The following is a 26,484-nucleotide window of genomic DNA, read 5'->3' as shown; positions in this document are numbered from 1 at the left end:
TAGACTGTGTACGTGATTTGAAAACTCCGTGTGGCGGAACACAGATGCGCATGCAGTTTACGTAAGACTTTCCGTAGATCGACTACGTTTTTTACTAACGTAATTACGTTATGCGGAACCTCTCTATTGTTGGAGACTGTGCTTATATTAGAGATAATAGGGTAGGCATCGGCGGCTAATGCTCGTTTTTTCACAGTATAATGCTTTTGGCAGTGCTCGATATTTCACGGCATAATACCTGTTATAATGCTCCATTCACACGATAATGCTAGAGTGATATGTACATTTTCGAGCTATCTTGGGCAAATATGCACATGGAAAAGAAATGTATCCACAATTGGCTCATACTGAGATAAGGAAGTGTAGTTGTATATGCATGGCCACACTAGACAGATACATCATACATGTACCTGCTGCAAGAGTGTCGGTACACTGTCTGTACAAGCCTCTTGTCATGTGAAAAGACGTGTAAAAAGTCTTGTATTGTACCAAAATAGAACTGATAATGCTTTCTCCAGCCAAAAACATGCCACCTAATGCCGAGCACTGCTACTTCTTCAAAACACCCATATAATGCTAGTTATAATGCTAGCATTAGCCGCCGATGCCTATAATAGGGAGGTTTCGCTCTACGTAATTACGTATGAAAATCCGTATGTCGTACGCGCCGGGGAGCGAGGGCAACTTTCATACGTAAATCTCTCTACGGATTTCCGTAGGAGAGCTCTTTCCTACGTTGGGTCCTCCGTAGGACTTTTTGAAATATTTTTTCGCATTTTCCGCATTTGTCCATGGCAACATTCAAGCCGCGCGAAACACAAGGTACACACGCGAAGGACTAAAGGGACGCTGGTCTAGGAGTGCGGCAGTTTTTGCGCGCCATGGCAACGAGGAGTGCGCGCACGCGAGAGCCACCAGCGCAAAGCGCTGCAGACTTGCGGCGGGACAGCGAGTGAGACACTTGGCCGTGACCCAGTACGAGTGCAGTCTTGACCAGGGAGCCCTACACATACCGGTATATGTGTAGGGCTCCCTGGTCTTGAGCTACAGGAGGTAAAAAGTTACTCGATCGGATAGAGCGAAACTGAGCACCATGCCATGGGATGCGAGCAGCTGTTAGTACTCCCGACCAGGGAGCCCTACACATTGTGTAGGCACCTTGCTTGACAGCAAGGAACGCTTTTTTTTAGAAAGGAAGCTTCTTCTCCAAAATTTAAAAAAAAAATTAAAATTATTCCTTCTGAAACTTGACCTCGAAGCTGACTGCTGAATGCGATTAGGATTCCTGAAGATGCACCAGACTGATTCTGGCAAGCGAAGGACTAAAGGGACGCTGGTCTAGGAGTGCGGCAGTTTTTGCGCGCCATGGCAACGAGGAGTGCGCGCACGCGAGAGCCACCAGCGCAAAGCGCTGCAGACTTGCGGCGGGACAGCGAGTGAGACACTTGGCCGTGACCCAGTACGAGTGCAGTCTTGACCAGGGAGCCCTACACATACCGGTATATGTGTAGGGCTCCCTGGTCTTGAGCTACAGGAGGTAAAAAGTTACTCGATCGGATAGAGCGAAACTGAGCACCATGCCATGGGATGCGAGCAGCTGTTAGTACTCCCGACCAGGGAGCCCTACACATTGTGTAGGCACCTTGCTTGACAGCAAGGAACGCTTTTTTTTAGAAAGGAAGCTTCTTCTCCAAAATTTAAAAAAAAAATTAAAATTATTCCTTCTGAAACTTGACCTCGAAGCTGACTGCTGAATGCGATTAGGATTCCTGAAGATGCACCAGACTGATTCTGGCAAGCCGTCTGTCGTCTGGATATGCACTGTTGTTCGTCATGGTCAGCAATCTTCTTCGTTCGTCCTTTCGTTTTCGTTTTCCGCGTATTACTTCAATATTATTTTATTAGTGCAGTAATTGCCAAGACAGAAGACTGCAGTACGAACTCGTACTCGTAGCAGCAGCAATGCCAAGAAGAGCAGGCAGCGTAGCAAAAGCAGTCACAACAACGCAGACGCAATAACATTTTCAGCAGCCGTTCATCTCAGAGGGGATGCAGCGCCAAACTGCGAGGGTGGGGTGGTAACTCTCACAACCAATGCCTCCGCAGGTAAGTACTAGTAAAGCCTCTTGTGCGGGAAAAATGAATTGCACATATCATCAAACAAATTCAAATTCAGTAAACTACTTTGAAGTACAAAAATCAATTTAAATCCATGAATCTTCACTAGTTTGAGGGAAAGAGACAAACAGGAAAAGTCTGAACAAAAATGACTGTCACCACCTGGACTCGAACCAGGGACCTTCGCTTGAAGCCAGCGATGCTCTAACCACTGAGCTATGGTGTAGTCGTCATCCCAGCAGAGACTGTTCAACATTTTCTTCAGACTTCGTAACTTACACTTCCTGTGAATCCACGCAGGCGGGTGGGACGCAGCCCTCACTGTACCCACACACTTCACGTACACTCTAGCACGCGGGGAGCCCCAAGTCATAAAAATGCATGAATGTTAGTATTAAACACAAAAATATAAAGTAAAAATCAATTGGAACACAAAAAAGAGACAAAAACCCTAGGTAAAAGAGCCCACAGAAACATTACCGTACTGGCAAAGAACGGCAGCTATTTACAAAGGCCCTATTCCTACGCCTGTATGATGCCCGGGACCCTCTGATACAGATAAGTACTATTATATAACCCTGTTCTTACTCGAACATGCCTCCGGATAGCACACGACTCGTTGTTTTAGAAGACTGTATTATAATGTTTTACTCTGACTCTGATCGAAATCATCTTGCAGTACAAAGGAAAGTTCTGCCTCTCTCGAAGCAGAAGCGGAGATTCAAGAAACATTCAAATCAAAAGATTGCGCGAAAGCAGTGTACGCGACTACGCGCATCAGCCGTGAATACAACATGAGAAGTGAAAGCAGTGTACGCGACTACGCGCATCCAGACGTGAATACAACATGAGGAATGAAAGCAGTGTACGCGACTACGCGCATCAGACGTGAATACAACATGAGGAACGAATGCGTAGTAGTATGATAATGCACAACAGTACAACAAGCAGTGCTGATAGACACATAAAACGGAGTGGCTCTGCACCATTATCAGTGGGCTGGATATAGACTGTACAAACCCAATACTAGTACAATACTAGTATTAGATAAACCTTGTTATAGTTCATACATGTTGTTAGTTTGACAGCATGAAACAAGGTGGAGGACACAACACCCAGCTGGAGAAACTAAAGAAGTCAGTTACGACTGCCCTTGAAGCTGAGAAGTTGTGTGAGCTCAGTCTGTGCGAGCGGTAGGTTCATTATCCAAACAAATGGCGAAATAAAAAGTTGCCAGAAGAATAACCTCTACAAATAACCACTTGTGTTATCCACATGTATCAACTACTTATCAGCATTTCAAAGAATATTCTGATTCTGAAAACAATCGTTTCAATGCTCGACCTTATTATAATGATGATAAACTGAACACAATTCAAGAATACTATAACTCAACACATAAGAGATTGGAACTCAGACGGTGAGCCAAGAAAAAATTGTAACATGGAAAAATGTGGGCACAAGGCACTTTCATGCCGTGGAATGTCTCCGTGCTCCTTGTCAGTTTTGTGCTGGATTGTGCACGTCCGACTCTTCAAAATCTGGCTTAGTTGGTAGACTCAATCGCATAACTTGTGCCCACATTTGTCCATGTTACATAAGTGATATGAATGTTATCTAATCTGGCACTCAATGTGTTACATTTTGTGTGTTATCTTGCAATATCACGCGACTCAATATCACATCAGACTAATTATACCAAAGTTCCGTTCGTTTCTCTGCAGGGACTGGGAGGATGGGAGTTGAAAAATCCACAGCTGATGCAAACCGGATTTTTAATGTATGATGTATATGTGTTTTTTTCTGCACCCTACTAGGTTCATCCTTAGCTACCCCACAGCTGAGTGCCATACTGGTCATGACGTAACTACAGAAACAGGAAAACTTGGAGCTGAGCCAAGGGCAAGGTAAGAAACTAAGAATCACTCCTGGACATCTGAGGCTTCATGCAAACGGTGATAACGGCACACTCGCCATGACTTTGTTTTGTAGGCTCTGTTGAGAAGCGACACTCCAACGCGTTCACCTGTGACCACCACGGCACAATGTATAGCGCGACAAGGCTGGTGTGATATTCAGTACTGAGAACGTGACCGCGGTCCGAGCAACAAACAACACCTTTGTGCAGTTGACAAGACCCTTGTTCACCCTTGACCATTCCTGGAGCAATATAAATCTAAATCTGCAAAAAAAAACTCTCTCTTCAGCTACTTGTTTTCTCCTGCAACCTTCTCCAGGACTGTGCTGCTTTTTAAAACTACTGCCATGTCCAGCAAAATCCAGCCGTATCATGCTCAACTAGGGTCAGGACCATACAGTTGTTGCCCACAGGGACAGTTGTCTGTGTACTGCTGCGGGGTACTGATGTTTTATTTGGCTGGATTTCATCAACAACGACTACTTTACCATTCAAATGGTTGGTTGTTACCTGTGATCTCTGTGTTCTCTTTGTAGAACTTTATACCTGTGCATGGCCATGATCCCATGTACAAACAGCCCCAGAGAGTACCCATGCGTGCTGGCAGCTTACTCATCTGGGACCAGCGTGTGGCGCACGGCAGCCGGCCCAACAACAGCACGCGAGCAAGGTACGTCAGAACACTGCTACGTATATGAGTATTCGTGTGCGTGTGTGTATGAGTGTGCGCTCGTGTGTGTGTGTCCGTATTTGTTTTAAAGTTTGATGCAGTGGTTTGTACTAGGTGCTTTCCCGCCTACTCAGTTCTCACCAACCAGACTGATATCTATGATAAAGCTCTGCTCTACGGTACATGAGTAGATGATGCTCTCCGGATATCTAGCAGCATCTAGACCCTCCTGGAATACGGAGAACTTAATTATGGGCTGCTTATCGCTATAGGCTACTGACATGTATTGTACTATGGTACTTGAAGTCTTGAATAGTAGTCGTTGGTGGGAAAGGATCATCCCTCTAGGCTATGTGTGGGTTCGTGTTATGACAAGTTCTTGTGGACCTACAATGTCCTCTGCAGGTATGTTCAATTTGTAAAGATATCCATCAACCTCCACTCAGAACGAGCTAAGAATCGTGGACAGCTTATCAAGGACAAGGTATGTTGCGGGTGCTCCGCCGGCTGATGTGACCAGTAATGGATGTGTCTGTCCTGCTGCTAAGTATACGAGATCTCGTAGTCCTTAGGCTGTTTTGTTGTCCTGCTGCTGCCTAGCGGGTCATGTGATTGTTTGCTTCCCTGTGTGTGCTCTGGGTACTGCCCCTCGCGTTGTTTCCTGTAGCTGTGTGCTTATTGTGCTGTTGTCTGTGTTCTTGTATTCTTGTATTCACATCCCGGATACCCTTGCATTCATGTATCCACATCATCCGGGTGACGTCACATGCCTATCATAGTGCCAGTGGTGTAACGATGTGCTAGTATTGTTTTCCTGTGTGATGACATTCCCCAAACTGTCTCCTGTCTCGCATGCGCACGTGTGATATGAGCATGCATGATTCGTGAGTCTTCAGTCAGCGAGTCTTGATACACACATGTAACACAGTGTTATGTCTGTGTTTACACGGTGTACTTGTAGGTTGAACTAGCTGGTGTCGACTTGACTGACCTGGGCAAGAAGCTGTGTGCCCTCAAGGCATGGGCATCCGCGGACACGAAGGTGCCCCGCGCCAAGGCTAAGAAAAAGACATAGACTACGTGTTCGCATGGCTCTTTGTACATTCACAGTTGAGTGCCTCGTTTTATGTGTGTTTGTTTAAATCATGTACACCCTCTGATGGGAGTATGATAATGTAGTCATCTAGACGGCTGGCCTGTCCCCAGTGTTCCAAGTGCATATTGACGCTAACCTCCAATGTTATATCCAGCAAGTATCAGATCTGCACTATCGCACATAGAACTGGTGTATATTTCTTTACTGTGTTGATCACTACCCTACTAGCCACAGTCATATTTATATCAACAATAACGTGGGCACCGCATTATTTTTTGTTTAGGAGCTGTCGGTATGCCGGTAGCATGGGTCACGCTAGTGCAAAATAGGCTAGACTACATGCAGCCAAGAACCAGGCACTATTCCATCCAAGAAATAGTGGGAGTAGCTATCCTGATGCCTTGCAACATGTCCAAACCACTTCAACTTGATGCTTGGTAACGAGAGAGCTTGGAAGCTCAGGGCCCTACGCTATGCTTTTTTGCCTTGATGACCTAGACAAAAAAAAGCATAGGGATGTTATAAATTCTTATAAGTTTCTACTTTTTTGTTTTTAGACATATTAAACCTGGGATTCGAACCCGCACTATCGCCCTGCATGCATCCCCCGATACACTTCGCATACATACTAATTCTTCCACGTTATGATCTTGTATTTGAAAGCCCTATTTGAATATGCATTGTGGCCAGCCGTTTTTGATTGTACGGTACGGTCAGGATAGGTACGGTCGAGGGTAATACGACACCGTCTACCGCCTTGATGACGGCAAAAAAAAGAAAAGGGATGTTATAAATTTTTCTCCTATTTTTTTCGGGCATTACCTGGGATTCGAACCCGCACTGTCGCCCTGCATGCATTCCCCCATACACTCCGCATTCATACTCATTCTTCCAAGTTGCTTCACGTTATGATCTTGCGTTTGAAAGCCCTATTCGAATATTGCGGCCAGCTGTATGTGGCCAGCTGTGTTTGATGGTACGGTTCGGGACAGATACGGGATAGCGCCAGGCGTGACACAAACACCAAATTAAAGCTGTGTGGACCCTGGCTAGCGCCAGACGTTACTGAAGTAACGTCTTCAGTAACGTCTTCTGCATAGCTACGGGAATAAAACTAATTATGGACCTTACTTAAGTATTTAAAAAAAATAGTTCAATACTCGTAAAATGAGTGCCAATGGGCAAATGTCCGGTGCTGCACTGAGAACGCATGAGTGGTGACATCTCGTACTGCAATAGGCACTACTTGTATCACGACTAAACATCTTGGTCGTGTTGCTTGATTGCTGCGTCCATCAACTCAATGCACACGTTGGTGGCTTGCTGCGCCAAGCGGCTGACTGCGTGGAAGTTGAGGAAGCCATGGGATATTCCGTCGAATGGGCGTAGTGTCACATCCTTGCCGAGTGCGTGCAGACGACGCGCCATGACGATGGAATCATCCAAGAGGGGGTTAAATGAACTTGGCTGAAAGGTACAACAGAACGGATGGAGAGAGAGAGGGAGAGAGAGAGTGTGTGAGAGAGAGTGTGTGTGTGAGAGAGAGAGAGAGAGAGAGAGAGAGAGAGAGAGAGAGAGAGAAAGAGAGAGAGAGACATGCACACACACGCACACACACACACACCTGTACTTGTACTTGTTGCTCACTGCCAAAAGTGGTCACGTGGGTCTCCCCGGGAGAGGGGAGAGAGACTGTAAAGGAATCTTGGAAAGATGACTCAATTGGTTATTGAACCGCCCAACGGCCGACACCCCCTGAAATCCCCAAAACTCTGGGTGGACTTGAAAACGATCCCACTTATGGGCTCACCACACCTCAGTAAGTGGGTGTGGACAAGGTGCAGAAAAAGGATTGACGGCATCAGGGTATCCGTCCTGGGATCCAACTGCAGTTACCCCTGCCCCCAGTGGAGGTAATACTTGCTACTAGTGCGGGTGGCTAAATCAGGCTGGATCTGATTTAGACATCACTAGCACCATCGATTACACAAGAGTTAATCTAGCCAGAAGCAGTCCATGGTTAACAGGTATGTATACTTCAAATAGAAAGTATATGAACCCTGGAACCAACAAAGGTGGCAAGTACAACATTACACCTTCAAGCAGCTGAGCCCGTTGGCAACATACCCAACACAATCAGGCATAAGTGTACCCACCAACTGAACTAGCTGGCACACACACACACACACACACAGAGTAAGAGATGACCCATAGCACGAAGAAATCTATCGGCAAAGAAACATAGCTTTCTTACTTGAACACCCACAAAGGAGCACAATAATGTAGCATGTTGAAATGTTCTTGTACTCAAAGATACCGATAAGAAGTACGGCTGAGCCTCAGGCAACTCTTCCACTAGACAGCAGGGGTCCTTCTCCAATGGAGGTCGCTGTCATGGAAGTTCTATCAGCTCATACTGCACACTACTCTCTGTGGAAGGGGTGCTAGTAACCCACCTTCCCATTCCTAGCAGGGTCCAGCACATACATGTAGATGATCTATATGTGCTTACCAAGGTGCTCTGTACACACTTCACATGACTGACTATTAGAGAGAGGTTAAGCTGCACGTTATTTCTGACGTGATGCGCAATATCACGTCAAATTAGGCGTAAACCTTCAAATTTCGACGTGAGCTGCAGGTCACTCGCGTTGTTTTCCAACACGCGAGCTGAACTTTCGTGTCACGTAAAGCTTAACCTCTCTATTAACACCCCTTCCCAGACACGCAACATGTCTCAGGCACAATCGATTTTCTATGGAACTCACATGGCCAGCTACTCATTACACACAGACTAGCTGCTCCATACATAGCTACTCATTACACACAGACTGCTCCTTGCATTGATCAGTAAGGCTTGAAAATGCTAACAGTACAGTCAGACCTCGCTTAACCGCACACATCCGTTTTCCACAAAAATATCCGGATAGGCGAGGGAACTGGATAACCGAACACCGGTTACATTGGATGCATCACGTATGCTGTAAATCTGTAGCCAGCTATTTTCTTCCGGGTCGCGAGGGATCCGGATAAGCGAGGTCTGACTGTACATCACACCCAGACCCAGAGCTACAGGGCAGGGCCTGTCACAACATTGCTGACCTCTGACTCTGTGGCTCCAAAAGATCCTGTGAAGTACGTACATGTGCATGTACTTCAGAATTAGGTTGTTTACATGCTCATCATGTCACATGTAGAGACTACACAGAAGACTCTCTACTCTTGGTCTCCTTTTTGGTGAAACACACTTCCAACATTGCACATGCTGTAAGGTTGCCTAACTTAGTTACATGTACATGACTATTGCATCTAGTCACAATTCACACACCTACGTGTGGTATAGCAGTGCTTGGGTTTTCCGGGGCATCGGAAAGGTTCCTTCTCGAAAGAGTTTTGGACAGGGGTGTATTTGCGGACAGTTCCTGATCAATAGGCTAGCTTGTCAATACTATAAGTACGGAATTAGCACTCCTCAGCTACTGGTATGTGAATGCATAGCTCATACCGTACTGCCATGTGTGCTATAGTGGCTTACCAGCAATGCAACCGATGGTAAGCTGTGCAGCATCTCATCACTGGCCAGCAGTGGAGAGAGGTAAGCCGGCGAAGCATTCAGAATGGTGGCATGACAGTGGTGGATGCCCGACTGCAGCTGTGACAGGTGACCGGTGTTCGGGTGATACTCTGGCGTGCTGGACAGGACAAGAGAAGAACACCATGAACTGGTACTCACGGAGCAATCAGCGTTGCGGAGTGCATCCACAGCATAGCCTAGCAGTGCGAGCACAGAGAGACTGAGAGAGTGGATTCCGATGACTTTAAGGAGACTATAGCAAGGGCAAAGGCAAGTCACACGGTCCACGTCCACCAAACACCTGCCTCTAGTCACAGAGCTCTCTGTCCTCATCCATCACCAACGTTGCATCAGATAAAGAAAGCAAGACAAAGGAAGCGACGCAGTTTTGTTTCAATTCCAGGTGATGAAAATCAAAGCTCGAGGTGATGAAAATCAAAGCTTGAGGTGATGTGCACACAGCTACCCAGAAAGTGACAAAACCATACAATGCTGCTCAATGAAATCCGGTTGTGCACAGCATACACAGCTACCCAGAAAGTGACAAAATCACAGCTAACCAGAAAGTGACAAAGTCACAGCAAAGCACTTTAAAGTACAGTGCTGCTCAATGAATTCCGGTCGCGTGAGTCAAGTTTGCGCCTTGCACCATTTCGCAGCCCAATGTTCGCAGGTCTAGTGCAACACCCAGTACGTACGTGAGTGACTCGACTGGATTTCATTGAGCAGCACTGTAGGTTCTTTCCCATTGCATAAGCACAAGACATGAAGTGTGAAAGTTGATTGTCGATGTGCTAAGAACGTGACTTGGTGTAGTTTCACCGTAGTACACGTGGACACACAAACACACACACACACGCACGCAGAGGGAGACTGCAGCCTACAGCCAATTCCGTCCCATATTGTGCGAACAGCTCTCACATTGGGTGAACTGAGCAACCTCCCAGAGAAGGTGCCTACGTTGGCGTGGACAAAGTAATGTAACGCCTATCATTGTCACTACGTCGCATACAGTCAAACTTCAGTAGAACGTATCAGGGAGTAGAAAAACACCGGTATTTACGTACTCCCTGAGCGTACCTCTAGGGCCAGTAGGGGACATCCACCTCAATGATTCACAGGTGAGGTACTTCACACATGAGGTCTGGGAAAGGATACGCAGGGTCGTCGAAACAGCACTCCACACCCGATGAAAGGAGAAAAGGGTGTTAGACCCTGGGTATTTAATGTTGAAGCCTAACTTTTATTTCATGCCACCTCGCTTGTCACACACCAATACCGCAACCACGTTAGCTATAGTTTTAAAAGTTACTGTCTCCACGCCGACTGTTCACATTACAAGGTAAGGGTATATATTGTGAAATGGGCAATCCTATTTGCACCGAAGGAATTTTTACTTGGAGTGACAGTCTATGCACCTCTTATCAGCTGTCACTATCCAAAGATGAACACGTTTGCCAATTCTAATGTGCTAATCCCAGGAATGCACTGTACAGTGAAATTTCCAAGGAAAAGAAGAACTGGTATCTCACCTGCCACTCCCCCGGTACGCATTCAAACATGCCCGCAGCGTTCCAATGGGTAACAGCGGATCCATTACGCTTAGGCAGCGTGCCGGTGACAGATCCAGTGAGATTTTCAGAGCAGGGTACGCGCCCAGAACCAGACACGGCTTCCGAAGCTGGTACTGCGCAGCGAGGAATGCCACTCCGAAGACAAAGTTACCTCCAGCCGAGTCGCCGGCCAGGATGACTTTCTCGGCAGTGGTACCCAGGCTGGTGGCGTTCCTCAGCACCCAGGCGTACGCGTAGAAACAGTCGTTGACGGCACGTGGGTACGGGTGCTCGGGGGCCGTCATGTAGTCAACGGACGCCACGGGAACGTTGAGCTGGTTGGCCCAGTGGCTTAGATAGCTCTGCATGAACAATACACCACAAGGAAGACACATGCATAGGGTATACTAATATTATGTACAGTGCTGCTCAATGAAATTCGGTCGCGTGAGTCAAGTTTGCGCCGTGCACCATTTCGCAGCCCAGTGTTCGCAGGTCTAGGGCTGCGCAACGCCCGGCACGTACTTGAGTGACGCGACTGGATGTCATGGAGCAATACTGTACTATTGTATATGGGGCCAAATGAAAACCTGGTGCACATCCGTGTTACACACATGACACAGTATCTTTTTATTGGCTAGGGCAGCGGAGAAATGGATGGAGCATGGCAGCAAAGCACACCCATTTGTTTCCAATGACCTACCACATGTGACTGTGACGTTTGCGCCAGAAACCCTCCACCATGGAAGTGAATGATGACTGCCTTAGAAGGCTCAGAGCTGGCACTCTGCAGCAAAAAGAGAGTGTTGAGCATGGTACAGAACAAATCGTCAACGTCAATCGCACATGGCATGCTAAAACTTTTGTTTGTTTGTTTTGAAACTCGGATGTTTTTTTCTTCTTTTTTCTCTCTACAAAATCCACATTATCTCCAGACAATGGGGCAAATAATGGAGTGTGCATGTGGTGGTGGGGCCCATTAAGCTCAGCCGACCAGAGGTCTCGGCTTTATATCTCCATGGACGCACCAAAGGGGGATCGGGTAGGAATATTTAAAAGACCACGGACAGCTATTGTACTCTACGGTCGCGGAGCACACATACAAATGTCACCTTACTTCTCACAGTGACTTACATGAAGGCCGAGGCACCGTCCATAGAAGCTTCTCCGCTCCATACTCTCAGCAGTGTCCAGAAAGTCGTCCGGAAACTGAGTATGATCAACGATCAGGTCGCCAGTCTTGTCCACTTGCACGACAGCGTAAATGACTTTAAAAAGCTGCGCGTGATCCCTGAGCAGCTCTGAATGTTCTTCAAGTGCTGACACAGCCTGTGCGAAATCTCTCCTAGTATTCGATGAGGTAAGCAGTGACTTGATGATGTCATCAAGCACCAATGTACACGTGGAGAATATGGATACACTAGATCGCAGTCCGTTGCTGGCTACACCCGGGTAAGTATTGTAGCGGGAACATTGCTGCAGCAAGTAAGGGATGGTGCTGAGCAACGACCCGATCGCAGCGCACAGCATATGACAAGCGGAAGCCAATCGGGACCTCTGCTCCGGGCTCAGTGCTCCGCCACTGTTGCTGCGCTGTTCCTGCTAGCATGCTGGAGACGCTGCACTTGCGCTAGCAGCCCTTGCAACGCTGCGTTTGTGACACGTGGTGGAGCGGAATAGTGACGCGCTGCACTGCGTGACGCGGGGCATTTCCAGTGACGGTGTGTCACCAGCGACGCAGTGTACTCGCCACTACCTGTGTCCGCTACACTCACCAAGTTCCTGGTACTGACAACAGCTACTGAGCAGGGAGCACCGGTATGCTGTTTCACAACACGGCTACACGGTGCAGCTGGGCAATACGCCGAACTGATACAGCGGGAGTGAGAAAGCAGCAGCTGTAAAGCAACGACAGGTCAGGTGGCGTTACGTGCTACTGTTGATGCCGCCATAACAAGAAGCTAGGCAATAAGAGTCCCTTGCCAGGGCAGGCAGTCCAATTGGTTTCAAAGGTCAGGCAAAATCACAAGTCCTGCGGAGCACGTACATGAACACATGTTCAAAGCGCATGCAAGGCAATTGCAAGCTCATACACACACAAAACAGTTGTGCACGGCACATTCAAAGTACACACTGCTCACACATGAAGACACATAAGCACATATGCGCGCGCACGCGCACACACACACACCGACACACAAGCAAACAGAGAGACAGACACACACAGAGATGAGACTCTGACCAAACACATGTACTAGTAAAAGACCGCATGCACAATGTCAATGTGATGCACACCTCCAAGACGGAATGGGCGCTTTCAATAGTACACATACTACTTCTGGTGCTTTGAAGATCCAGAAAACCCCAGTGTAACACCGGCTTTAGCCTACAGGTTTGTACACACTGTGGGTGACATTGCATACAAGTAGATCAGCACATCTAGTACATGTACGATTGTTCTTCCACTTCAAGAATCGTCCCTTCGTTTCACAGCACAGAATAGCTGTCTCTCAGCTGGTAATCAGCAGGGACATTCTCTACTTGCGAAGACTGAGTGATTGCCAGCACTCGCCCATTCCTTCCACAAGCGATGTATAGATATCACTGTTCGAGTATTTTTCTTTCAAATCTGAGACCATTGACAGGATCGGAAGGAGAGCTCTACTGCAAGCCAGAAGTCAGGCTGTCGTGAAAAGTAACGAATTCAAACCGCTCCTCAACAAAATCATTATCAATCCAAGTATAGTGACTTTCAGGAACTAATCCATCGTCTTGTTCATTCAGCAAGCATCGCTTTCCTATGTTTTTCGCTTTCTCCAGAAAAAGATGCGCGAAAAAAATAGAGTCTACTGCAAGCACTCGTGCTGCACTGTACGAACTACTACCTGGCTGGGTCACGGCGAAGTGTCTCATTCGCTCTCCCTGCCGGCGTTCCGCAGCCTACAACACTTTGCGCTGGTGGCTGTGGAGTCGCGTGCGCGCACTCCTCGTTGCCATGGCGCAAAAACTGCCGCACTCCTAGACCAGCGTCCCTTTGGCCTTTAGTCCCTCGCGGTACACACACCGTACACCACGTGCATAATATCATGGAAAACGCGGTTTCGGTTCATGGTGCATACGGTGGGCGCATGCAGCCAACGCGTCTCCAAAGCAACAACGCATGTTTAGCAGTCGTGGAGAAATCACGTAGAGCGAAACCCAACAGCTCTGATTTTTACGTATGAAAATTCCGTGCAGTTCATACGTTATTTTCATACGTAATTCCGTAGAGCGAAACCTCCCTAATACGGTAGTTCGTACCGGTTACGCGGTAACTTGAACACAGTCAGTCATTTGATAATAATCGCAAGCTGAATCGATTATTTTGTGTATACCGGTACTTCATTCATGAAGTGTAAAACGCGGTGGAGATAATGTGCAATAAAACGATGAAATCTTTTTTTACGAAGTAGTGGTTGCGACTTCGGCGATGATTTGTTAGAAAGGGTTTGCTCCCCACACCGGAGCTCGCGCTATTCCGCCGACTTTACTTGACACTTGACTCACTCACGACTGCCATCCAGAGCACACGAGAAGTCCATCGAATCTTCGACTCGGCAAACCTGCAAGAAAGCACCACTCCCTGCTCAATACACAGTGTTTCGGGGAATTCACCCCTCATCAGTTGAGCTTGAGTAGGCTGAGGAAGATTGTGCCTGAAGAGCACCACTTATATAGTGCTCTCCAGGCACAAACATCACCAGGGATACAAACTTACAGAGACGCTCCGTTTCCAGCGCGACAAACACCTCGTGAACACCAGATAGCAGCGTGAGTCACCGTCCAGGAGCGACACTGACTCACGCTGCTATCTGGTGTTCACGAGGTGTTTGTCGCGCTGGAAACGGAGCGTCTCTGTAAGTTTGTATCCCTGGTGATGTTTGTGCCTGGAGAGCACTATATAAGTGGTGCTCTTCAGGCACAATCTTCCTCAGCCTACTCAAGCTCAACTGATGAGGGGTGAATTCCCCGAAACACTGTGTATTGAGCAGGGAGTGGTGCTTTCTTGCAGGTTTGCCGAGTCGAAGGTTCGATGGACTTCTCGTGTGCTCTGGATGGCAGTCGTGAGTCAGTCAAGTGTCAAGTAAAGTCGGCGGAATAGCGCGAGCTCCGGTGTGGGGAGCAAACCCTTTCTAACAAATCTTTTTTTGTTTTTTATTATCCTAACCAAGCTGCTTCCGCCGACTTTTAGGAGTCTAGTAATATACCGCGACCGGCGTACCAACCAATCTATCCTGGAAGAAACCAATGGCATCATCGGAGCAAGGATGCGGCTAGCGAACGAAGTCAAGAAATTTAAGTTGATGTGGTTTGGTCATGTTACGAGACATGACGTTTTCTCCAAGCCCTTCCTGCAAGGATCAACTCCTGGATCTCGACCGAGAGGAAGGCCCGCGACATCATGGATTTCTAACACCAAAAGTTGGACGGGTCTTCCCTTGCATGCTCTCTCTCTCTCATGCAGCACACGATAGAGTTGGATTCAGAGACATCATTCACAATTCTCTCGCTGATTAATTAATGCCTCTACCATCACCTTGTGATTATGAGTTATACATACCAAGCCTCTTGTACGGGCAAAATAAACACAATTGCGCGTGCAACCTCAACAGCACCGGAAGAAAAACAAGCAAAAATGGCTGTGAAAACAGGGAGCTCCATACTAAACACATACGATCATGCTGCTCATGGCAACCGCAAATCGGGCCGAGTCGTTTGCATCTGAGCTGAGGGCACTCGGTGCTGATGGCCTCGCAGACTGGCAACAGCAGCACGGATGAGGGCAAAGCTGAGCTTACATCGGATGTAGGAGATTGTGGCAGAGTACGGCTCCTGCTTCTTGTCGGCGAGCATCGATGCCAGCCGAGCATAGAGTGCTGTCGCAGCTTTGCCATACCCTCCAGTGCAGGACAGGACAACTGGTGAGAAGGAAGCGTGCTCGACGTTGGTGATCCGTTCCTCGTAGCGGCGACACTTCTCCTGCTGATGTTGCTTGCACACAGCGCGCAAGCCAAACTTGGCGTTGGTGGGGGCGTGGGGGTTGAAAACCCGGACATCAAAGTACAAACGCTCGTACCGACCTCCCCAGACTCCACTGGCACCGATGTCCAGGCGAGCGTTGTCTTTACTTCAGTTGAAGCCGACCGTAGCGTCATCCTCTCACCTGCCAGCGGCTCTAGCAGCGGTTCCACCACAACTAAACTTGATGCGCAACTAATAATTATTATTACTTCCTTCATGATGGATGCTGTGAGGTCGCGTACCTCGTTGTGGCGGAGGCTACGGTAGCCGCCGGTTGAGCAGGAGAGAACATGGGCCACGGCGAATGATTTACCACAGCTGCACGCAGAGGGCAAACGCTTCAGAGGCCATGCAGCCATATCGCAATGAAACCGCATCGTGAAATGCGCCCTTGGATAGCATGAAGCCAAACATCTTCAGTGGTTTGCATGTCAGCCACGACGAGGCACCCTTCTCCACCGCCAGCTCCGAAGCGATGCTCACTTCCACAGCGACCAGGGTCTCCTTCTCCCTTACGGAGTGGATCCTGCGCACCTTCGCCTTCTCTGCCTTCATGGTGTGGTGAACATCGCCTACAAGGTCCGTGTTTTGCACGATGATCCGCTCCACCAATGGCTTCGTGATGGTCCTGGAGTCATCAAACTGGCTGGCGATAAAACGATGAAAATAGGAAGAAATAGTGTAGCCCCCGAGAGCGTATTCACTCTTGCTGAAACTATTTGTTTATGGACTCCTGACACACGGTCACCGGTAAGTTACTATTCCATAACCATGCTTTTGGACTCTTGTGAATTTAATTAACTCCATAAACTGGTACAAGTACATTGTACTTGTTTCTAATTCTGGGCTCTGACATGGAGTCTTCAGTTGAACTACATACTCCCGGCCCTGTCATGTGATGGGATTAGCCTACGGTTTGTTTCGAGGAGTTTCGATGTGGCCTCCGTTCAGAAAACGCAAGTCTCCTCGAAACTCCACAGCCTCATCCAAGGTCAAGGGTGGAAGGGGGCGTTCGTCACTCTTTGACGTATCGAAGAGTTTCATTTCTAAGAAGAGATGGCTTATTGGCCTCTTCAAAAAATGAAATCTTCTTTTAGAAGACCTTGGACTATTCCGGTGGAAACTGCCTTTTGTATGCATTTCCCGTGGAGACTACGACAAACACTTTCCATGCGGTAAGCTTATCAAAAGGGAAGCCCACTTTCACGTGGCCGTCGAGGCACGGTTAAAAATTCTCATTGCTATCACGATTCCATAGAAAATGGTGAGGCTGACACTAGCCCTGGTGAAAACAGGCAAAAAGTGCTCTTTTTTCAGTGAAGCATAGCCATGATACATGTTCAGATATGAACCCAAGCTGAGAAATGAATACACACTCTTCCATTTATGGAGTAGTGGTTGCGACTTCGGCGATGATTTGTTACTGTTTGTAGGGCGCGAGGAATAGCGCGAGCTCCAGACAGTACAGTGTGGGGAACAAACCCTTTCTTCCATTTATGGGTCCACGAAAGGCAAAACAGGAAGTAAAGTTCAAAAAACCCACGTTTTACAGCATTGTGTACGAAGTCCAAGCTTCACCAACTAACTTGTTGCCCCCAAAAAAGCGGCGTGCCCATCGAGCACTCGGAAACTGTGATCACATGCATGAGCAAACAGATTTTAGCACTTTTTCAGCTAAAAAAGCTCAAAAAGGGCGATATTCACCAAGAAACGCAATAAAGGGCGAAAGAAACGGGCTTTTCCAAAAAGGGCCAAAAAGGGCGAGCACCTTTGGGAAAGGGCTAGCTGACACAGTGACAGCAACCGTTCCGTTGGGATGTTTCTAGGAAATATCATGAGATGTTTTTTCTTCAACTACAAGATGTTTTTCGAAAGGTTGATGACGACCAGGGAGAAAACCACTGTACTGTACGCATTTCTTGTAGAAACTATGACCGGTACGTGGGGGCTCAAAAATTTGATAATAATAATAATAATAATAATAATACTTAAATAATCGACGCGGAGACAACAATTTTATAATAGCTATAAAGAGAACAAATTCCGCTGTCATCGCCACACTACAACAAAGTCATGAAGGTTTACCAAAATCGATTTTCTTGTCACAATCATCAGTGGAAAGCCGTGACTGAAGAATAACCATGCCAAACTGTTCTTTGTCGTGCACGGTACGCTAGTCAGTTGAAAGTACTTGAGGCTGTTTGTATTCGTTTGCATAAGCCTGATCTTTGTAAGCAGAAGAAACATGTAGTTGCGTTAAGATTGTTTTCGTAGGTGCACAGCATGATTGTTTGTCTCACTACACAGTTCTAGCGTTGCAATTAGTTCCTCACCCCTGTTGCACTTAGCTCTCACTTTACTTCTATTGTCTCACCTTCCCTCATTCTATTTTAGCACTTTGTTTTGTTCTCGTAACACATTATTGAATGTATATAAATTATTGATTTGGCATGGTTATTCTTCAGTCACGGCTTTCCACTGATGATTGTGACAAGAAAATCGATTTTGGTAAACCTTCATGACTTTGTTGTAGTGTGGCGATGACAGCGGAATTTGTTCTCTTTATAGCTATTATAATAATAATACTACCAAGAGTAAATACAAAGCTCAATACAATAATTATAATTCCCTGATTGGGATACTTCAGCCAATTTCTTCTATTGTATGTGAGATGTTCCTCCAAAAAGTTGACGAGGACAATTCAAAAGCGCCCCACTGAAGAGTATAATCGTTGGGGGTACAACTTCCTGGGGCCAACCTTGAGTGGAGTTTGCTTTGCAGCTCAGATGCACATGTACCGGTACATGTACATGCATTTTAAAATTGTTCATTTCACTTTCCAAGGAGCTAGAAGTAACAAGCCATCCGGCCCCCGGCCTCCATCGTAGTCTCGGGTGCTAGTACTAAGAATACGGCAGGTAAAAAGAAAGAGAGTAAATTATCGTGTCAGTTCCCGAAGGTATTAAGGGAACTCACGACGGCTGCTAACAGTAACACTTGGTAAGCCCTTGCGGCAGATGCAGCGCCTAACGGTGTAGTGGGGGTGCTATTTCGGCCCAATTTCCCTAAAAATTTCCCAGGGGAAGACCCTGGATCATGGACCCTCCACCGCACCAATGTCAAATACCCTCAGACGCCCCTGGTACCCGGCACCTATCTGTCCTAACCCCGGTTACTACATGTACAGTCAACTAATTTGCTAATAACGACTGCGGATATACATGTAACGACAATTCGCGAATAACGACAGAATTTCCATGCCCAGAGCAAAGTCTCATCTAACTGTAATACATATAAATGAGACTTCGGGTATAAGGACACTTCGCGAATAAGGACACTTTTCTGATGCCCCACCGACTGTCGTTATATGCAAAGTTGACTGTACTTGTGCGACTAGAGCCCTGTCTTGAATGGTGCCCGTCTGTGAGAAGGGGTTGGCAATGAAAAATGAATCCCCCTTTGTGTGCTACTGTCCTGTGCTCATTGTCATGTGTCTGTGTGAGTTGGTGTTGTTTCGCTTGTGTTCATGTCCATGCAGTTGCACGCGACCTTTCATGACCAGAATCGCATTTCATGTTGGAAAAAAAGAGTGCCCCTCTAACTGAGCCGGTACGATATCTGAGTCCGCTGAATATCCGAGCGTTAAGTTGCTGCATCAAGTTGTACGTCGCACTGTACATCTACGGCTTGTCAACATACATAATATTATTAGAGATTTCCGGGCCCTCCCGCACCAAAATCGAGCCAAAGCCAATTTTTTTTAACAGTTCATAATTATGTGTACAGTACTGATCGTGTGAGTAGATCTGTGACGTGGAGTCACACAAACCCGAGTTTGGAAGACTCCCTGATGTACAGATCAGGGCCATCGTTGGCCGAAATACAGAAAAAATTGAACGGGTAAACCGCGTACATGTACCTGTTGTCTGTAAAAAAAAGAATAAAAATTACCGGAAAATGCTGTAAAAAAAGTTCAACATGGCATGCACACATATAGTCATGTACATACATGATTGAACATAATTGTTCGATTGACAGCATTTTATTTATTTATTTATTTATTGCAGCATCTCATGGCACAGTGAGAACACCGGCCAATACAAAGAGAGAGGGTGTTAGCCAACCACGGCAAGGAAGGGAGAAGGGGAGGAGAAGAAAAAAGGAACCGGCATGGATAAGTAGTGATTGCAACAAAATGAGAAACGCAAAATCAAAGTCAAGGCGCGACAAGGCTCTTAAAAAGGCGGAGGGAAGAAAGGTCCTTAGCTTCTTGGGGAAGTGCCAGCTGCGCAGAGTACGCAGTGAAAAGGGGAGAGTGAAGTAGAAAGGAGGACTTGGGTTTCGGAAGGGAAAGGGAGTTTCTCGTGCTACGGGAAGAAAACCAGTTGAAACAGTGGAGGTGAGGTGGACACAGATTGAGTTTGAGAGAATGGATAAGGGTGACAAGATGTGAATTACGTCTCTTAGACAAAGGGGTAGTGTGAGCAAGGGCATAAAGGGTGGAAGATGGGAGCATGCGGGGTTTCCGGAGGAGGATTTTTAGAACTTTTTTGTGCTGAATTTCGAGCTTTTCAGCACGGGTTGTGGAAATTCCAGCCCAAGCAGTATCTGCATAATCAAAAATGGGGCGTATGTAAGCTGAGTAAAAGAGGAGTTTACAAGAGATTGGGAGATGGTAACAGTGAGAAGAGAGGATTCCTAAAGATGAACTTGATCGTTTACATATGTAATCGATGTGGGGGTCCCATGAAAGATTAGAGTCAATGAAAATGCCAAGATGCTTATGGCTGGAGACTATGTCTATAGGTTGGGGGAAAGTGGGATGGAGGAGGGGCGGAACATCAGGCTGAGAAGGAAAGAGCATGATTTTAGTTTTAGACAGATTGGGCGATAACCGCCAAGACGACATCCAGGAAATTACTCTTTGAATCCCGTTAGCTAGGTTACTCATCAGGCCAGTGATGTTAGGAGATGCCCGTAGGAGCGTTGTGTCGTCTGCGAATAGTGATGTGCCCGGGGCAGCTGCGGGCAGATCATTGACGTATAAGATAAAAAGAAGGGGGCCGAGGATGGAACCCTGGGGAACTCCGGATAGTACTGTTGTGTCGGCTGAGGACGTCCCATGTACCGTGACGTACTGCGTTCGCCCAGTTAGGTAAGATGTCAGCCATAGCAGGGGATTGCCGTCTACAGTAAACGATCCACGAAGCTTGGCCAAGAGCCCCCGGTGCCAGACGGTATCGAAGGCCTTGGCAAGATCGAAAAAACAGATCCCGACTAGGTCTCCAGCATCCCGATGTCGACACACTAATTGCACCAGGCGCGTCAGCTGGAGGGTGGTAGAATCGCCTCTGCGAAATCCGGACTGAGCTGAACTCAAACGTGACGAGACATGACAGTACAATTGGTCGTAGAAAACGCGCTCACAGAGTTTGGAAACACAGGACAGTAAAGATATCGGACGGTAGTTTGATGCTTCGTGGCGGGACCCTTTCTTGTAGATCGGTATAACATTAGCTGTTTTCCATGCAGAGGGAAAACGACCAGTGCGGAATGATAGGTTGAAAATCAGACATAAGGGGTATGCTATTGAGGGCGCAAGGGACTTTAATACCAGATTAGTGATGCCGTCTGGGCCTGGCGCCTTGTCAGACGGGAGCTTTCGAATGTAACGTCGGATGGCAGCAGTCGTAGTAAAGACAGATGTGAGGCGGTCAGCCTCACCCGACTCCTCAGCAATGGGGGGAATGGGTAGAGAAGGGTCATCAGGCACGGCCACTGAGGCGAACTGAGAGTTCAATGCAGTGGCTTTAGCTGAAGAGGTAGTAGCCTGCTGTGTAGAACTAATGGTGAGTGTCGGGATGTCACGAGATACTTTATGATTTTTTAATATGCTCACGAACTGAAACAGTGATGGGCGGTTTTTGTCCTGCAGCGTAGCTTGTACGGACCGAATGTATCCCCGGTATTTCGATTGAGTCAGACTCTTCACCAAGTTCCGTTGAGATCGATATACATGCATGTTAAGCTGGGTTGGGTATTTCTTACACAGCATGAAACAAGGAGGAGGACACTGTGTTCGAAAACAGTGACCTTACTACAACCTTCCGCGGTTGGCAGAGCCCCGGTCCCTGCGGACCATTTGAACCATAATTATGGGTATCGCACCCGGTTCTGACCCTCGTTATGCCAACCGCGGAAGGTTGTAGTAAGGTTACTGTTTTCGAACAGTGTCCTCCTCCTTGTTTCATGCTATCAATCTAACAATTGCGTGAACTACAACAAGGTTTATCTAATACTGGCTTACCAGTTTTGGATTATATCATGATTGAATATATACATGGGAAAAAGTAAAAAATAAAATTCGCCCGCCTGTACCAATTTCACATGGGTCCTGCCCGGGAATCTCGATTTTTATTTTGGTCTCGCCTACGTAATGGCTAATGTTTCTTTGAGAGGAGGTCAAAGGACACGAGTCACATGACCTCAACGCACCAGTACAAGTACTGAAGTAGAGAGCTTATAGAGCGGTCATGTTTGCAGCAACATCATTCATTCACAAACGCACTTTGCAACAACATTTTGGTAGATTTTCTGCGATTCTCAAAGGAACCCTCCTAAATCGGCGAAAAGCTTAGCGATTCTTCGATAAGTCTCGTTTTCGGCGAATTTTCGGCTGGCCGGTTTGGGGAAAGCCTAGTCTTGCACATTTCTTTGATCGTTCGAAGTTTCCATTACTCGATTATGCATACAGTATACATGATATTTATTTGCCATAGCGACCCCTAACTGGCAGGGCAAGGTTGGGCCTTTTTCTTACGTTTCGTGTTCTTACCTTACACTGTCACGATCAGGTTTCTCATGATGTAAAAAAATCTTGGAGATTCCTGCGGTTTGGGATCAGCGTATGTGAACTATACAGCTGCAGTATATTATTATATTTTCGTTTTGTTTTTCAGTATACATGGTGGTATACGTCTCCTAACTTACAGCTCTTGTACGGTGTCCACAATAGCCGTATTTGGCACCGTGGCATTCCAACATGCTATGCAAGGCTTTGGGTGGAGTAAGCCTTACCCCACTGGAAGTGTCACTAGTATACTTGGTTTGATCATAATCCCTGGCAAATTTACCGTACACACAGGTCATTCTGAAGCTATAGTTGGCACCGAGAGTATTCTCGGTGCCAAATATACTTTCAGAATGACCTGTGTGTACGGTAAATCTGACCGGAATTAATATCAATATAAATCCACGCCCATCTATTGGCCAATATTTCCCGGCCAGATCGGATGCTGATTGGCTGAAACTATGTTTGAGTGTAAGTAAGTAAATTATCGTGTCCGTTCCCGAAGGGAACCATGTACCATGGGATAACTGGAGTTCACAAGGGTTAAGGACTCTGTGTGTGTTGGGGGGGGGGGGTCCTTCTATTATTATTAAAATGAGCCTGCCTGCACCAAAATGCGAAATGCACATAGTATGCACGCATTGGAATGCATGTGTGTACTAACAGGTACATGATGTAAGTACATGTACTACAAATGCAGCCAAGTGGTATCGGCTCGTCGCCTGGGAAAGAGGGCGGGGGGGGGGGGGTCCTACTATTATTATTAAAATGAGCCTGCCTGCACCAAAATGCGAAATGCACATAGTATGCACGCATTGGAATGCATGTGTGTACTAACAGGTACATGATGTAAGTACATGTACTACAAATGCAGCCAAGTGGTATCGGCTCGTCGCCTGGGAAAGAGGGCGGGGCGGGTATGAGTCCTTGGCTTTACCGTGAAGTAACGTTGATCCCCCACCCGCGGCCGCGCTGTGTCACCTCCCAACTGCTTATTCAGCAGGGGTGGGAAATAGATCAAGGCTCTCAAGTGCAGTACTACTTCCGGAAGTATGCACAACTGCACAAAAGATCAGATTTGCTGTACTAGCTGTGCTGCATTGTGCACATACTGTAAAATCCCGCAGAGCGCCCCTACCTCCTCGACGCTTCGAGCAGGTTCAGGTGGGGATGGGCGGATGGGCGAGTCCTACTTGCCGCATTCAGTACTACATAAAAAGTACTCACCCTACGAAAACTGTCCGTGCATTTTTGTATACCGACCAAAGGTCAAGAGCCAGGAGTCGTACAGACCCGTCAAACTCAGGGTTTGTGTGATCCCTGGTCAAGAGGGTGGGCACTGTTGCGCACATTTCCAACGGGGTCGAACACGCGTCTGCAGTACAGTACGGCATCACAGAGTCATACGAGGATACAATCAATCACTTCCCTGACAAAAAGTCAGGGAGGGGCGGATGGGAGAGATGGGGCTCTGGCGGGATTTTACGGTACTAGTAAGTCATTTTCATTCACATGCATACCGGTATCTACAGGCGCACGCATTGCGTACAGTAAAGTAGGTATAGGTTAAAGCAGGGGTGTTTGAAAAACGACTTTCTATGCTTATTTCCGATATTTCTTACACACGATAAATCAAGTGTGACATATCATGTGCATGTGCGCAGAGGCAGGAAGATCGTCGTACATGCAATGTAGTGTTACGGTGCTTGCGGCTGGTCATAGTCACATAGGCTTACCATGTGGCTATGCAACAGGAGTTACCTGACCACAACAGTTGAACCTGCAGCACTACGCGAGTCAGATCGGAACTGAATTGGACGGATATTATTACTACAGGCGATATACTTTGTACTAATCTGGTATGTTTTGCTACACAAAGTCCATTCTTAGGACCGATATATTTTACTGTACGATAAAATTGCTTGTAGGAATAAATGTGCACTTGAAATCCATGTCATGATTATAAAAACATGAGAGTTCATTATTGTTGGCAGTATATTCTTTTACACGACCGCGCTATAACCGATACGCACTGTACAAGCGTCGATTCAACACTGTATTTTGTTGATGTATACACTGAAGTTGTTTCACAGGTAGACATTCACCAGGGGGGGGATCAACAGTACTTTACAGTACAACAATTAGAATTATGACCGGTAAGCTTATTATTTTACTCTTGGTATTGCTTGCCAGGGAGTCGGAAACTGCTTTAGTAGGGATGGTCAGTGACTCGTTGCAAACTCGTACTTCTTGAAGTACATGAACGTCATGAAGCGAAATCGATTTCGTTTCATGTTTGAATTGTGTAATGCGTAAAAGAGGTTCAGTGACTCGTGAACAAGGCGATCATTGATCAACCACGACGACATGACGCCGACGGAAATAGCTACAGAACTACGGGTACAGCAGTACGGGGATGCTCCTTGACTGATTGTACTTCTTGTTTAGCTGTGGTGTATCTCTTTTGCAGACAGTGCGATCTCGGAGCTGCCCACAAATCAAACAGCCTGGTCTCGTGTAAACAAATCCAATCTACGAGATCTTCGCGAGACTCTAACCCAGACCAGACCATTGACTCGTCTCGTATGAAACAAACGAGTCACTCAACCTCTCTCTCTCTCTCTCTTTACCAGGGAGTAGTAAAATACCTACTCCCTGCTATTTACTGTACTGTAAAAGCCATTATTCTAAGGAGGCGCATACTATCATTTCAGAATATAGAGATCGCGTAGGTACTGGGACGAATCGAGCAAAAACTGATGGGCTTGTACGAGAAATTGTGGGTTTGAGTGCATGCTTTCAGAGCGTGATGGAGGCAAGTTACGTAATAGAGAGGTTCTGCTACACGGAACTACGTACCAAACTCTGTGTCAACTGCAGTGAAGTTTGACAAGAATTTTCGTACGTTGCACCGGTTCTGCTGTACGTAGCATGCACGAACACCCCGCCACATGTACTCTGTACGCTCACTTTTCACACGGAAAACGGTATGAAAAAATCCGTATCAAACTAAATCCCGTACCGCGGCGAAGTTTCCATACGTACTTTGGCACGTTTTACCGTGTGGCAGAACCTCACTAATGAAGGCAGGCGCCGCGCGCTAACCCATAACCACAGTTGCATACTCTGTTTATGCACTCTTGGTATAAGCTATAGCACGTTCTTCGAAACAATTCGTACTGGATCATATGTATCTCAAAAGCCGCCGGAAAACCAATACTGCCGCTCTTCATTTTAGGCTGTGGCGCTCTTAGCATTTCAGACTGGCATTGTTGGGGCGCGACTCTAATGTACCAATAGTGCATAACCTCAAGACCGTGCAACTGCCTGTACTATTTCTGTTTAGCTAGTGGTGCGATCGCGCGAGTGGGCCTGCAAACCAGGATGTTTTGGGCATGTCCTGATCGTGCAAGGCACGCAACTGCTCTGTGTGCGACTGCATGGATTTGTGCGGGAAAAAACAGGTGCTATATGGCAGCAACTTTCAAGCTGACAACCGAAGAAGAAAATCCCATTCAGTTATCAAGTTCAAGCTATGTTGCTAAACCCTTGCGAAATGTGCTCAGTGCCACGAAGGCAGAGCCAAAAAGACAAGTTAGCAATGGAATTAATGTAAGCTGTAACTCAGAGTTTCATCAACTTTC

The 26,484-nt window shown here is 46.9% G+C and overlaps 1 protein-coding gene and 2 long non-coding RNA genes across 4 annotated transcripts; 2 read left to right on the top strand and 1 right to left on the bottom strand.

Moving 5' to 3' along the window:
• The first annotated feature begins 1,673 nt into the window (after positions 1-1,673).
• LOC135804919 (uncharacterized) lies at positions 1,674-4,727 on the top strand. Its single transcript, XR_010551095.1, has 3 exons — positions 1,674-2,106; positions 3,936-4,025; positions 4,573-4,727. It is a non-coding gene; the product is annotated as an uncharacterized LOC135804919 (long non-coding RNA).
• Positions 4,728-5,109: 382 nt separating this feature from the next.
• LOC135804920 (uncharacterized) lies at positions 5,110-6,239 on the top strand. The gene is made up of 2 exons (XR_010551096.1): positions 5,110-5,190; positions 5,668-6,239. It is a non-coding gene; the product is annotated as an uncharacterized LOC135804920 (long non-coding RNA).
• Positions 6,240-6,685: 446 nt separating this feature from the next.
• LOC135804918 (hormone-sensitive lipase-like) lies at positions 6,686-13,594 on the bottom strand. Of its 2 annotated transcripts, XM_065318894.1 has the most exons (5): positions 12,064-13,594; positions 11,633-11,716; positions 10,909-11,291; positions 9,338-9,494; positions 6,686-7,269 (listed from the first exon to the last, which is right to left on the bottom strand). In XM_065318894.1, exons 1-5 carry the CDS (start codon positions 12,457-12,459, stop codon positions 7,060-7,062), a joined length of 1,230 nt encoding a protein of 409 aa, XP_065174966.1. In that variant the 5' UTR covers positions 12,460-13,594; the 3' UTR covers positions 6,686-7,059. The 2 variants fall into 2 exon arrangements, with proteins under 2 accessions (XP_065174966.1, XP_065174967.1); XM_065318895.1 differs by lacking the exon at positions 11,633-11,716.
• Between the last annotated feature and the right edge of the window lie 12,890 nt (positions 13,595-26,484).

This window comes from Sycon ciliatum, chromosome 1 (assembly GCF_964019385.1).
Source record: "Sycon ciliatum chromosome 1, ocSycCili1.1, whole genome shotgun sequence".
Taxonomy (NCBI): Eukaryota; Metazoa; Porifera; class Calcarea; order Leucosolenida; family Sycettidae; genus Sycon; species Sycon ciliatum.
The sequence above is the reverse complement of the archived record's forward strand: the minus strand, read 5'-3'. Positions and strand labels throughout refer to the sequence as shown.